The sequence below is a fragment of the Sinocyclocheilus anshuiensis genome, unplaced genomic scaffold, assembly GCF_001515605.1.
Source record: "Sinocyclocheilus anshuiensis isolate Anshui unplaced genomic scaffold, SAMN03320099.WGS_v1.1 scaffold746, whole genome shotgun sequence".
Lineage (NCBI taxonomy): Eukaryota > Metazoa > Chordata > Actinopteri > Cypriniformes > Cyprinidae > Sinocyclocheilus > Sinocyclocheilus anshuiensis.
This window is the reverse complement of record NW_015544173.1, coordinates 503,029-516,530: the sequence shown is the minus strand read 5'-3', so window position 1 is coordinate 516,530 and position 13,502 is coordinate 503,029. Positions and strand designations below refer to the sequence as shown.

Below are 13,502 nucleotides of genomic sequence, written 5' to 3'. Positions count from 1 at the left end.
TATATATATATATTTCCACCAAATAAAACAGAAATAGTGATGTCTTTTTTATTCAAACTGGCCAATTAAGACAAAAGGCAAGTAGTTTTCCATCACTGACTTTTTAACATGTTGTAATTATTTACACAGGTAATGTTATCCTCTAACCTTGTCGGCAAATATGCAGTTCCCAGGAATTAGTCATAAAACTAATTAATTGCCTAAAAGACTTGACTTATTGTAGCATGACTATACAGTACTGCTGGTAAAGAAGCCCTCATGCTGGGAATTACAGAATATCAAAACCCACCATCTGATATCAAACCAGACATGATCACTTCTTATTATCTTTTATATTTCTACTGCAAAGTTATTACATTTAACTGCAATCAAATTTCTAACTTTAAAAAAAAAATGAATCTAACTTAATTTTAAATAAAATTAAAAATCAGAGATTCCCTTGATAAGACACCTCTAAGAATAACAATGCATAGATTGTTACTGTAACACTAATACAAACCCAAGAATGCTAAGAATGAAAAAGAAAACTACATGAAGGTAAAGACATGAGGAGAAAGAACAATAATGAAAGAACATCATTGACTGGACTGTGCGTATACTCTCATCTTGTGACTCTCCATCACTGCAGCTCTGGGTCATTTTAACAGATATGACCCAACAAGCACGATTCTCCAACAGCCATGCTCAAAGAATATCCCCCTCTTGCTTGTCCTAATTTGTAGATAATGAATAGACATTTATTCTCACAGGATCCACATGTGATCACAAGATGAGGAACTGCAGAGACAGGATACAAATGTACAAATCCATCATTATGAATAATATTTTTCTACAGTTGTGAATTTAATGTAAAACTTGGCAATGATGTTGACTGAAGATAATCTCAATACAAAAAGAATCCAAGGAAAACAAAAGAAAAATAAAAGACATAAAATAATGTGGTTGCACAAGCATACCCCTTCTTAGTAGAAAAACCTTTTGCTTAATGAAGCAGACAGCATTTTTTCATTAGAGTCTATCACCTTAGCACATCTTGATTTGTCAGTTTTTATGGCTCTTCCTTTTTAAAGAGCTTCAGATTGGTCAAATTATCAGGGGATCTTCTGAGTATAGCCCTCTTCAAGTCAATCCAAAAGTTTTATTTTTTATTTTTTTTTATTGGATTTGGGTCTTGGCTCTGACTGGGCTTTTCTAAAATGTTCTTCTTATGAAGTCATTCCTTTGTTGATTTTGATTTGTGTTTGAGATTATTATCATGCTGAAAAATTAAAACCCTCTTCATCTTCAAATTTTTAATGGAGGACTTTCATTATAAGTTTTCATTATCGTTATTTTCCATCAATTTTTGACAGATGATCTGTTTATCTTTTTCTTTCTTTTTCTTTTTTGAATGTCATTGGTGTCACATTGTCTCCCCTTGTTTATGATGGCTTGTATGATATTCAGTGGCACATATAATGTTTTGGGAAAGCTTTTGTATTTTTCTGATTGGGACCTTTTCACAATGTGATCCCAACCCAACCCATCATTTGTAATCTCTAATTGCGACCAAAATAATGCTAAAATAATACTACAAAACAATCAGATTTTTTTGTTATTCAGGGTTAATTAGCATCACGTAATCCTGAGTATTTTCAAGATTTTGAATTTGATTAGTTAATTTTTTTGTGTATCATCCCCCATAATAAAAAGGTGTGTTACCAGGTAATATTAGGTTTTTTCCCCTAAAAGTTTCTATTTATTTGTTATATGCATTTTGTTGGTGGAAAAATATCTGACATGATTTTACTTGGATTTATTTTTATACAGATTTTAAACAGGGGTGTGTCTATGGCAGTGTGTAGTTTTATAACCACTGTGTGTTAGCATTTAGAGTGAAAAACTGGTAAAATGGGAACTGGTAAAGTGGTACGCCTAAGCTTAACCATCTTTATTATTATGTGTATTTTTTCTGTTACTAAAACTTAACAGTATATGTGTTCCATTTTTTTCCTATATTCAGTGAATGATTATGCATGTACGAGTTTGTGTATAACCTGTTGCAAAAGCACACAGATAATGATAATTAATTGTGAAAGAAAACCGGTAAAATGGCTAAAGCAAAATCATGTAACAGTCATAATAACATTAATTAAATCAATAATGTTCTAAAAGAATAATCATTTCATTAATCTCCATGCAACAAGATCAGTGACGTTTTTGTCTGCAGTCTTTTTTTTGTTTTTTTTGTTAACATTCTAAGTCCTGTATTCATCATTATGTAATCAGAAAATTTGCAAGATCCCAAGGAAGAGAGGCTGCGTAACAGTGATGCATTGTAACAATTTATTCGTAAAACATTCCTAAACTACAGCCCTCTATAGGATTACTTCAGGGTGTGGGACTGGGAGGAACCTGTTATGCACATCAATGATGTCATACATTAGGGGTTTGGTTTGGAGTGCTGATATTGAAGCAAGACGCCTCATGGGTCTCAACGAAAAGCTGGATCAGTGACTGTGGTGTTGTAGTCATCAATGCATACCATGAAGATGTGGACGGCTCTTGTCTTTCTAATTCTTACATTCTCATCAGGATCGCTTTCACGTGAGTATATCTGTACTTTATATACAGAAAAACATTAATAGGAATCGCTGATTGTACAAAATTTGAAAGAATAAAATCGATACATTAAAGAAATACCTCACAGTAAATAATTAATCAAGATTTGTAAAACTTTATTTATCTTCTTTTAGAATCTTTGGATTAAATCCACAGCTGAAAAAGAGTTGCATTATTTTAAATACCAATACTTTAAACAGTTCAATTTATCACAAATGTTATTCCAATGAATAGCCACAAGGCAGTCCAACACGAAAACAGATGTAGAAAAGCAGTTGAACAAGCTTTAAAACTATACTGCAGCCCTCCAATGTAGCCTTTTCATAATTGAGCAATCTTGGCAAACTTTGACATCAGTACTAGTAGTTGTACGACCAGTATGATTAATGCTTTAAAGAGGCTTACGGCTAACTATTTAAGGATAATTGGCCAGTCTTTGATTTTATTTTTGGTGTTGGGGCATGATGTCAAATGTTAAAGAATGGTGCTGGCATCACCCGGTCACGACTTTGATTTCCTGGAAATGTATTGCTTTGGATAAAAAATATTTGCCAATGAATAAAATGTGAATGTAATACATCTTAAAACACACATAATAAACCACATATAATTGCTTATCAATTGCAATCAGATAGACAAACATTCAGATAAATGAAAGTTTGACTATATGTCAGAACTCTGTGGGATCTTAACTCATTCCAGCAGTGGGGATTACAGTGGTACCCTCAGCTGAAAGTCACATGAAAAGGATTGAGTGGGATTGTGGAGGTCGTGTGACTCTATTTGCCAACCCTCACATTCTCTTGCTTTTTTCATTGTAGACCTTTTCTCTTTGTTCACTTATGAACTTAAGCCAACCTACCCTATTACTTACTTCAACTACCTTATGAAATTACATTTAATATTATACTCTATATAATTTAGAGTCTAAATATCTATTATACCATTAATCTAATCTGTCATCTCATGTAGTCATATATTTTTCTAATATGCATCATTTTAGTGTTTGTAGGGTTGATTATAGTGTTGAAGCAAGGGAATTAAATCCAGATAAATATGCACTTTACACATCTAATGATTTCTAATAACTGGGCCTGTTGGGAGACTGAAAAATCATGAAATCGAGAGTTTCCCCGTAGATGGGTTTTAAAGAAGACCTGTGTGATTTGAAGAAATAAATTGACTTTATTAATGAATTACTCATTACTGAAAACTTATTTTAATGCTTTTTCACAAAGGAGACCTTTACTATTTATTTTCATCATTCTACTAGAATCCAGAACACGCTTTGCACATTATCGTTCATGGAACTCACAGATGTATCCAGTTTGGAGGGATGGAGATCCTAGATACAGAGACTGCTGGAAAGGTATTTGAGGACATACACACATACAAATTTAATTGAATTCTAAAAATGTTAAAGCACAAGACAATGAGCTCCATGGATTTTTTTTTTTTCAATTTCCAAGGGAAAAAATTAAGAAGGAATGAGAAACTATTTGGTTTGCATATGAATAAATTATTATATATGATACAAGTGGAAATAATTTATTGAGATAATTGTTTATTCTCTTTTAAACTATGTCTGGAAATATTTTTTGTGTGTGTGTGCCTGACGAAGGTCTTTGACTGAAATGTTGCCCATTGTAACTTTTTCTAAATAAAGGGAGAATAACAGTGTGCAGATCTTTTTTGTATTATTTGATGTATTTTTTGATCTTGCACCTGGATGTGCATACCTTGACCTTTTTTTTTTATTTTTTATGTGGAAATCCTTTTTTGCCATAGGTGGAGAGGTGACATTTGAAGTCAGAAGTGATTCTCCTACACTGACAGGAGCCAAAGCCACTTTCAACATTAATGTTCGCTTCCCTCAGAACCAGACAGTCCTTCCTGATGGACAGGTGGTGTGGGCAAGAAACTGTACAATTAATGGTTAGTTATATAAAATTCCATAATACAATACATTTACATTATATATGATTTTATTCTTGCACTACCATCAATCAAAATTTTGTAATGTATTTACCAACCAATATTGAGTATATTTATATATTATTTCTATTTTGTTTAAATATTTTGTATGTATACATCACTTGTTATTGCTTGAAATAAGCGTTTTTTAAATATGTTATGAATTTGAATGTTATCTGCACATAAAAGAAAAAATAATTTGTGTGTGTGTGTGTGTGTGTGTGTGTCTTTTAGGAACATCATATACTATGGGCCAGACTGTATACCCTGAGTCCAATATACCTCAAGAATGGGGTGTCTTTCCTGACAGGACACCCTTCACTAAGATCTCCAACAAAAAGCCTCGGTTTGTCTATGTATGGAAAACATGGGGTAAGAGCAAGTTTAAACCTGTAGACTAGTCTAATATATAGGGGAGAGCGGGGTGAGTTGAGTCGGTTTTTACTTACTCTGTGTTTAAAGTGTGAACATGACAGTAATGGGTCCAACTTAAATGTGTACATATTTAATATGGTAATGTAGTGCATATTTGGGAATAATCACTTTTAATCTAAAATAAACTGCTTTCAAAATTTGGCTTTCCAAAAAAAAAAGAAAAAAAAAAGTGGTCTCTTGGTGCAACTTGCTCCCAGTGATGGGCAAATTGAGCCTAGGGAGAGGGTAAGTCGAGCCACATGGAGTAAAACTGAACATTTTCACCTCGTGCTATATCAAAGGAAGAGAAATTCAATAAAAATGACTTCTTAAAACCTATGGGTGAGCCTTGTGATGGACTGGAGCCTTGTGATGACCAAGATGCTGGGTTAGGCTCCAGCTCTCTGCGACCCTAATAAGGACAAAGAGATCTGGATAATAGAATGGATGGATGACTTCTTTAAAGTTTTATTTAAAGATACAGTTCACAACTTTGAAGGCATTTTTTTAATTATTTAAATTTTTCAGAACAAAATAAAATCAAATTGAATAATTAAAAAATAATGAATGAATGAATGGACTGCAAGTACAGAACTGGGCTAATAGTACTCAACATCCCACTTATAAATGTTGCAGGTAAATACAGTTTCATAAAAATTTCAGTCTATTTTCACAAACTATTTAACATTTATTATTTAAAATCAAGTTCAAAAGAAATAACAAAATCAAAAATGTTTGGCCTAAAATGTATGAAATACAATGTAGAAATACAGTAAAATAATACTTTATAATCAAAAGAAGGGGTAAGCCACTGGCTTTTAAAAAATCGCTTGAACAGCAAAAAGCTGTTTTTTTAAACTTAAATGTAGTTACCAATCATCCCATTGGCCTCATCTCCATCACATCATATATTACAATTATTTATATCAGCTGCCAGTCGTAACTGTAGCAAAATCAATATTGCCATCAACGAATCTGTTCGTCCGACGAACATTCAGTGTAATTTCATATCAACTCACAGAAAATAACTTTCTTACAGTACTAATGCATTAGCAAGATCGGCTCGTTAAATTGAGCTGACAGAATCAGAAACTCATGGAATTCGTGCACAAAAGTTTTATTAATTAAACACTAACACATAAACTAGTTTAACAAACATATACACACACTCACACATGCATACGTGGGGAAAAACGGGAAGTACAAGTGAATGAAACCAGAAACAGGTAATGAAGCTATGAAAAGAGTCGTTTAACCATCTGCACAAAACCATCAGCGCCGTTTTACAATGGGGTCTGCAGCTTAAACTAAACCTCTAAACCTTTTGTTTAGTTAAATGTACGGCTCATTTGATCAGAGTGGGTAAAGGTACATAAGGCAGATTTATGTACCTTTATACTAATTATACTAATATAACAAGCATACAATGCATGTTATGAGGAGGTGGTATGCACCAGTGGATGGTGGACTAAACAAGGGATATTTTGATATCAAACACGGTACCAATAGGGTTACATTATCTAATAATTCTATCATAAGGCATGCATAAACCAGTATACAATACAAAAGACAATATACAAAAACAGTAATAATATGCACAATGTCCTGGGGATATGCATGTTCATTCATAGAAAGGTTTGCCTACGAATTAAAGAGAAGTCATTCTTTTATGTGGGCAGTATGTGTCTGTTTCAAAGTGAATTAAGTGAGAGTAAAACTCTGAGTTCCATTGGGCCATAAAAGCTATCTTATCTGGCTGAGGTATCCTGGCTCCAGTGGTCTGGAGGGTTGTTCACAGGCATCCAGGTACCCAGTCAGAATATTGAGTGAGGGGTCTGTTGGATTATTTGTTAAATATAGCAAATAATAATGTGTCTGATTTGTCCAGACGTTACAGAATAACATATGCAAGTAGGACACACGCTTTGAGGACTTAACAACCTATGAGGACTTTAGGGTTAGACTTGGGCAGGCTTGTTCAACATTCTTATTAACCATTTAATTTAAAATCATTTTGATTTTAGGTGTAGCTTAGGGACAGGGTTAAGGCAACTGTGGTGGCTGAATTTTAGTTACTCTTGCATTGTTTCTCTCTTTCAGGAAAATATTGGCAGGTGGCCGATGGTCCCTCCTCTCTACTGACAATTGAAACAGACAATATGCCTCTTGGTTTTTACACCATGGATTTGGTGATTTATCACTGCCGTGGCAAAGACAAGTTTGTTCCCCTTGGTTATGCATCTACCCAGTTCTCCATCACTGGTGAGTAGTTTGATAACTGCACATATATCTAGAGATCCCTTATCATCTCTATTCTTTAGAAAAAAAAACATTAAGCCTATTTTGTTTACCTTACGTTGTAGTAAGAATTCATGCCATTAAACCACTGCCTTGAACTGAACTGGAGAGTAATCAGTGTAACTGGAGAGTAAACCAATGTTGTAATTTACTGTGTACTGTATATTCCCACAAGAACCTAATGAAACTTCCTCTTCTTCTCTAGACCAGATTCCTTTTACAGTCATATTATCTCAGGTTGGTGACATCAATCAGGGTGACCAAAGCTTTATCCAGAACAGAGCTGTGTCCTTCAGCATTAACTTGCATGACCCTAGCCAATATCTCAGTGGGTCAGACATCACCTTCAACTGGGATTTTGGTGACAATAGTGGAACTCTCATTTCTCGGGAAACCACTGTTACCCACACATACCTTACAACTGGTTCCTTCAGGCCACAGGTGGTTTTGATGGCAGCTATCTCAACTGGTTGTCAGCTCAATCCAACTCCAGCAGCCACTGGTGTACCCCCTGTTCCCGTAACAGGTAGAATTTCATATTGTATTCAAAGCTCATATTTCATGGCATTTAAAAGATAATTCTCAGTTCAATAAGTGTTTTGAAGAGATTTCCAAAAGATTTATCAGTCGGTGCCTTCTCCTTTTTGACAGATGAAGCAACAGCAGTGGGAAACATTGTGCTGACTGTTTCTCCTCAATCGGTTTATGTTGTTCCCTTGGCAGAGGAAGAAGTTGCACCTGATGTCACTGTAGTTGCCAATGACTTGGCAGTGTCAGCAACTGACGCAGAGGCAGAATTAGATAATACTGCTCAGGAGGTGCCCACTGCTGCTGGAGACACTGCTGTTGCAGAAGCTGACAATACTGCTGCAGTCATGTTAGCCACACCTACAGCTGTTGAGGCTGAACCTGCGACAGAAGTTCCTGCAGCTGACACGGCCCCAGAAGGAGGCGAGATTATAATCAATCTGGCGGCCACAGTTCTCCCAGAACCCCCTGCTGCTGTAGTTGAAACAACCTCTGTTCAGACACTTATAGAAAGTGTGGCACCGACTGGTGATGCAATAATCATTAACACCCCTGAGGCAGTGGTCACAGGTGTCATAGCATCTGTTATACCTGTAGCAGAAGACATAGAAGCAGTTAATGAAGCTGGTGCTGGAGTCAACGAGGCAACCGAAGCCATCAGTGGTGAAAAACATTTATATAGACAGCCATAACTTTAAAAAAAATCCATAACCAATTAATCATATATTTAATATATTTGCATTGGTGCTTTAATTGCAGGCGTAACTAGTATACCTGAGGCAACAGTGAGTGAATTAGAAGCTGAACTGGTGGCAGGAACTGAAGCAACCCAGGCTGCTCTAATCATTGCAAAGCGGCAAGCACCAGAACTGCCGGCAGAAAAAAACTGTATGATTTATCGTTATGGCTCCTTCTCTACAACTCTTACAGTAGTCCGTGAGTATTTTTTAAATTTATTTCTTTACTTTTTAAATGTATTTAAACAATAATACTAGACCTGAATATTGATCTTTTGGGCATCATTGTTCTCAAAGAGGAAAAATAAAAAAGAAAGAAAGAAAGAAATGCTTTACATTTTTATATTGTATGACTGAAAAAAATTCAACAAGTTGTTGTTGTTGTTGTTGTTGTTGTTGTTGTTGTTCTTCTTCTTCTTCTTCTTATTATTATTATTATTCTTCTTCTTCTTCATCTTCTTCTTCTTCTTCTTCTTCTTCTATGGCAGTCCAACCATATAGTAAAAAGTTGTGAAATTTGACACACAGATAGAGGACAGTCTGAACATTAACCACACCAAATTTTAAGTCTCTTAACTCAAACCCGCTAGCGCCACCGCTTGTCCAAACTTGCACTCACGCTAGTGCTAATGACCTTTGAGCCGTAAGGGCTAGAAACAAAATTATTTTTTTCCTCTGATTCCTTGACGATTCAAGATGATTCAAATGCAAGTTTTACAAAATTTAAACCAAGTTAAATAAGTCATATTACTAATGACTGAAATTTTTTTTTTTAGCCAGTTTGAGTAAATCCACCTTAAAATGTCTTTAATTACTCATTGTTGCTTTAGGTCTGATCCTCCCAGCCATGCTTGCTCCTCATTCTGCCTCTGTTGTGCTTGACCCCTTAATTGCTGCTTGCAGCTATATTTGATCCTTATATTCCAACCAACACGAACATGGCTTCACTTCAGCATTACTGGCCTGGCTGGCTTAACTGTCAAAAATTTTTCATTTATAACCTCATGGCTGGAATTGACAACCACTGTATTAACGCTAAACAGGCTTTCAAACAGCCACAAAAATATACATCCACTTGAAAACATAGAACTCTATATTATAAACTGAAACCAATCCTAAATTGTTAACTTGTAAATGTGCACAGCATTATTCAACAATTATTTTTTGGAGTTTCTAGATTATTTAAAGTTGTAAAGTAAGATGGTTAGAGTGAAATTTAGTGCATGGCTTCAGCAGACAGGTTGGCTATGTGGTGAAAAATAGAAATACAGCACACCCTAATTAAGAGAATCCATGTATCATTCGTTCAATCATTTTATGATTTAATATTAAAAGTAGAAAAATTAGAAAACAGCTCTTTTTTTTTTTTCAAAAAGGTTAGTAGTTAAGTCTACGATACATCCCAGAATCTGACCCACCTAAATTTATGGTCAGTAGCCACTACTGCTTTCACACATATTGTGTTGTCTTAACATATTTTTTAATAAATAATAAATAACATATTTTTAATATAAACACTTAATAGTTATTGATAAGCACACAATTGTTAAGGATGCACATGGCCGTAACGAAGGTTTGAAAATTAGTGAGGTTTGGGGTGGGGTTAAGAATTGTGCTATTATGACACCTACAAATACAACTCATTATATACACTACGAAGTTTAAAAGAGGCAGACATGTAGATTCTTGTGGAAGAATTCTCTGTTTGGGGGAATGGACATTGTTAAATCAGACCATATTTATTGCATCAAAACATTTTAATACTTTACTATAGGTTAGGGGTGGATAATTTTATCATTTGTTTATTATTCATGCAACAATATTTATTATTGTAATTACTATTAATACTACTATTAATAGTTTTCATTAGTAATAATTGCCATATGATAATAACTTTAAGAACCTTCATGGAAATGATTTATATTCTACAAACATTTTCCCCCATTTTTATCAGGGAATAAGGCAGAATAGTTCTATACTGTAATAAATGCTATGTCAAATAGCACTGCATTATTCATTTACTTTATTTATTACATGGAGATGACTTGAAAACCACACATAAACCATTGTGTGTTTATTGTATTCACATTTCATCAGTCAAAATGTTTCTGCTTGTTATTCAGCTTAGCTACAGCATAGCTGGATGCCTTTGTCCATATTAGGGATTTCCTGCCTGGCATGTCATAAGTTATTAATTCTATGAGTCCGTTTTGGACTTTCTGCGCGAGAGCGCCATCCATCTTCGAGTATGAATGAAACAGACATTGCAGGAGAGTATTTGTGGAGCTTCGTATTGTTTGTAGCTTCTTTTTGAATACAAATATAGACTATCTTGTCTCTTTGCATTTAAATCTAGGTTTATAATATCTTGTTTGGTTACGACAGTCAAGACGATGAAACTCTCTCAAAGATGATTCAGTGTTTCTATCACTATACTTGATCTGTAGATAAAGAGCAATGGTTTTGCATAAAAGGACTTTATCTTGCTGGAGTTTAGTGCTGTTTCTAAATCATGTTACTTTCTACCAGGTGTCTGTTAGATCACAACACTGGAGTAGAGAGCACCAATTGTTCTCCACTCGCACAGTAACTGAAATTTAAAACTGTTAAAAGAAAAGACTCTATCACACAGATTTAATACACTACGCATAAATATCTATTTCCTTTGAACTTTTCTATGCGGAGCGCTGCGCGCTGTGACTCCATGTTGCTTCAAACGTGTCATTCTGCGCACGGGATGCGCATAAGCACTTTGATCCGCACTGTAATGGAGCCTTTCATTTTATAATACTTTTGTGCAATGAAAGATTGATAGCCTTTCATGTTCTGTCCTATCTATCATATGTTCGTGCCTCATTACAGTGCTATACATGTCTTTTAATTTTATAGTATATATTTATATGCAAATATATTTACTTAATATATTTATATATTTACAATACAAAGAGCAGTGTGTAACATTTTACTAGATTTAGTCCTACACTTATTCACTTTTATTTGTTCCCCACTAAATAATGTTTTTTCACTAAATGTTTAGATTTTATTAAATGATTGTGCACTCATCATTATTCTACAGTAGTAACTTTTGCTGCTGAATTATCCACTAACCTGGTTTATAATAACAGTATTTTGTCATAGATTATGATTATATATTTTTTTATTTGTTATTTTTATGTATAATGAAGTTTTCTATATGTAGTAGATTGTGTTTAACACACAAAACAGTGATGATCTGGTCAACACACAGAGGTATAGATATCTACACTGATTTTTTGTTTAAACTGCTAGTATCGGATTGGTATCGGTATCAGCCGATACTCAGAATTTTTGGTATCGGATCGGATCAGTTCTGAAAAAATGGCATCGTGACTGTCTACACGTGTTTAATATTCTCTACATATATGTTTTCCCACATCAGAGGGAATAGAGAGTGTTGAGATTGTGGAGGTGAATAATGTGGTGATTCTGGCCACAGAGCTGGAGCAGAATGCTGTAGATCTTACAGTCACATGTCAGGGAAGGTAAATATTCCTTCGATATGATTTATTTTATAGACTGTATATAGTCTTTCCTGTTCTTAGCTGTTACTGGTTATAATAGTCTTACACTGGTAATAATGATGACTGTGGTTGAACAAGAATATGCAAGTTATTATTATTGATTATTTTTTTATATTTGCATGCCAGCCTGCCCAATCAAGTGTGCACCGTGGTATCCGATGCAGACTGCACAAGCCCTGTTCAGGACCTACAGTGTAATGCTGTGACTCCAACCTCTGAGTGTCAGATGGTGCTGCGACAATTTTTCAACAACTCGGGCACCTTCTGTATCAACGTGTCTCTGACCAATGATGTCAACTTGGCTGTAACCAGTGCAAAGCTCAGTGTGGCTATAGGCAAGTGTCATAAGTTCAACGCATATCTAAAATAATAAAATGTATTTTCCTGAACATACCCTATAACCTCACTACTTCACAACTTCTCTTGTTAAAACTAGACACAAATTCATCAAGGAACACAGCTGGAGCAACACTGGGAGTCCTTGTTTTTATTTGTGCATTGGGGGCCATTGCTTTTTCATACAAGTAAGGCACCAATACACATATGGGTTTCATCAAAATAAATATTAAGAATATGTTATTGTATGCTGCCTAGTTAAATGTAAACAAAATTTATGTACATTAAAGTAACCCTCTATATGTATTTTTTTTATCCAGGCGGTTTAAGGAGTACCATCCACTGAGAGAAGATAATACAAGCAGCAGCTCTGGAAGAAGCTCAGTGCCTTTAATGCTGTGGAACCTTCTGAGCCGGAGATACACTGCAGAGAGCCGCCCGCTCCTACTTGGGCGAGTGGTGTGAAAAGCTGTCCACTTCTGCTTTAAGGCATATTGCAAAGTCTATACAATCTCTCAATAAGAGAACGAGGGCCTCATTGTACTGTAATAACAAAAATTTTATATGTAATATGCCTCACGTTATCTAAATGATGTTTTATTGTATGTGGCAGTTGCTGAATAATTACAGTGTATTGTGTGTCGTCATAAAAAATTGCACATATTTCCTGTTAATGGTTAGCTTTTCTTGAGTTGCAATAATCTGACTTATTCCCCTTCAGTATTTGTTACATTCCTAAGTGTCAGTCAAGAGATATAGGGTTGTAATTTTATCAATAAAAAATATAGCGCAATGCAAAATGGTGAAAAACCAAGTAGTTTACTTACATTATTTACAGCACTCACCCTTAACAGTTATATGGATAATAGGGATTGTGGCTGGGAGCATCTTCAGTTATTAAAATGTAAATGTAATCATTCTATAAGCAACCTAAGTAAACTGCTTGATAGGAATATTGTCTTATTTAAAATAATCTGATAATATTCAGGTTATTACAGACCACAAAGACATTGTCAGCTGTTCTTCACATAATCTGTTCAACTAAAAGCAAAAG

At 34.8% G+C, this 13,502-nt stretch overlaps 1 protein-coding gene across 1 annotated transcript; it reads left to right on the top strand.

Moving 5' to 3' along the window:
* The first annotated feature begins 2,484 nt into the window (after positions 1–2,484).
* On the top strand, positions 2,485–13,248 carry LOC107696046 (melanocyte protein PMEL-like). Its single transcript, XM_016496193.1, has 12 exons — positions 2,485–2,586; positions 3,875–3,970; positions 4,390–4,536; positions 4,810–4,947; positions 7,090–7,251; positions 7,493–7,813; positions 7,939–8,478; positions 8,575–8,751; positions 11,971–12,073; positions 12,239–12,447; positions 12,549–12,636; positions 12,769–13,248. Exons 1-12 carry the CDS (start codon positions 2,517–2,519, stop codon positions 12,911–12,913), a joined length of 2,196 nt encoding a protein of 731 aa, XP_016351679.1. The 5' UTR covers positions 2,485–2,516; the 3' UTR covers positions 12,914–13,248.
* Positions 13,249–13,502: the final 254 nt, after the last annotated feature.

Coding starts and splice junctions, on each gene's coding strand:
- LOC107696046 (XM_016496193.1), top strand. CDS start 2,517: ATGCATACCATGAAGATGTGGACGGCTCTTGTCTTTCTAATTCTTACA. Junction 2,587..3,874: donor CTCATCAGGATCGCTTTCAC/GTGAGTATATCT, acceptor TCATTCTACTAG/AATCCAGAACACGCTTTGCA. Junction 8,752..11,970: donor TACAACTCTTACAGTAGTCC/GTGAGTATTTTT, acceptor TTCCCACATCAG/AGGGAATAGAGAGTGTTGAG.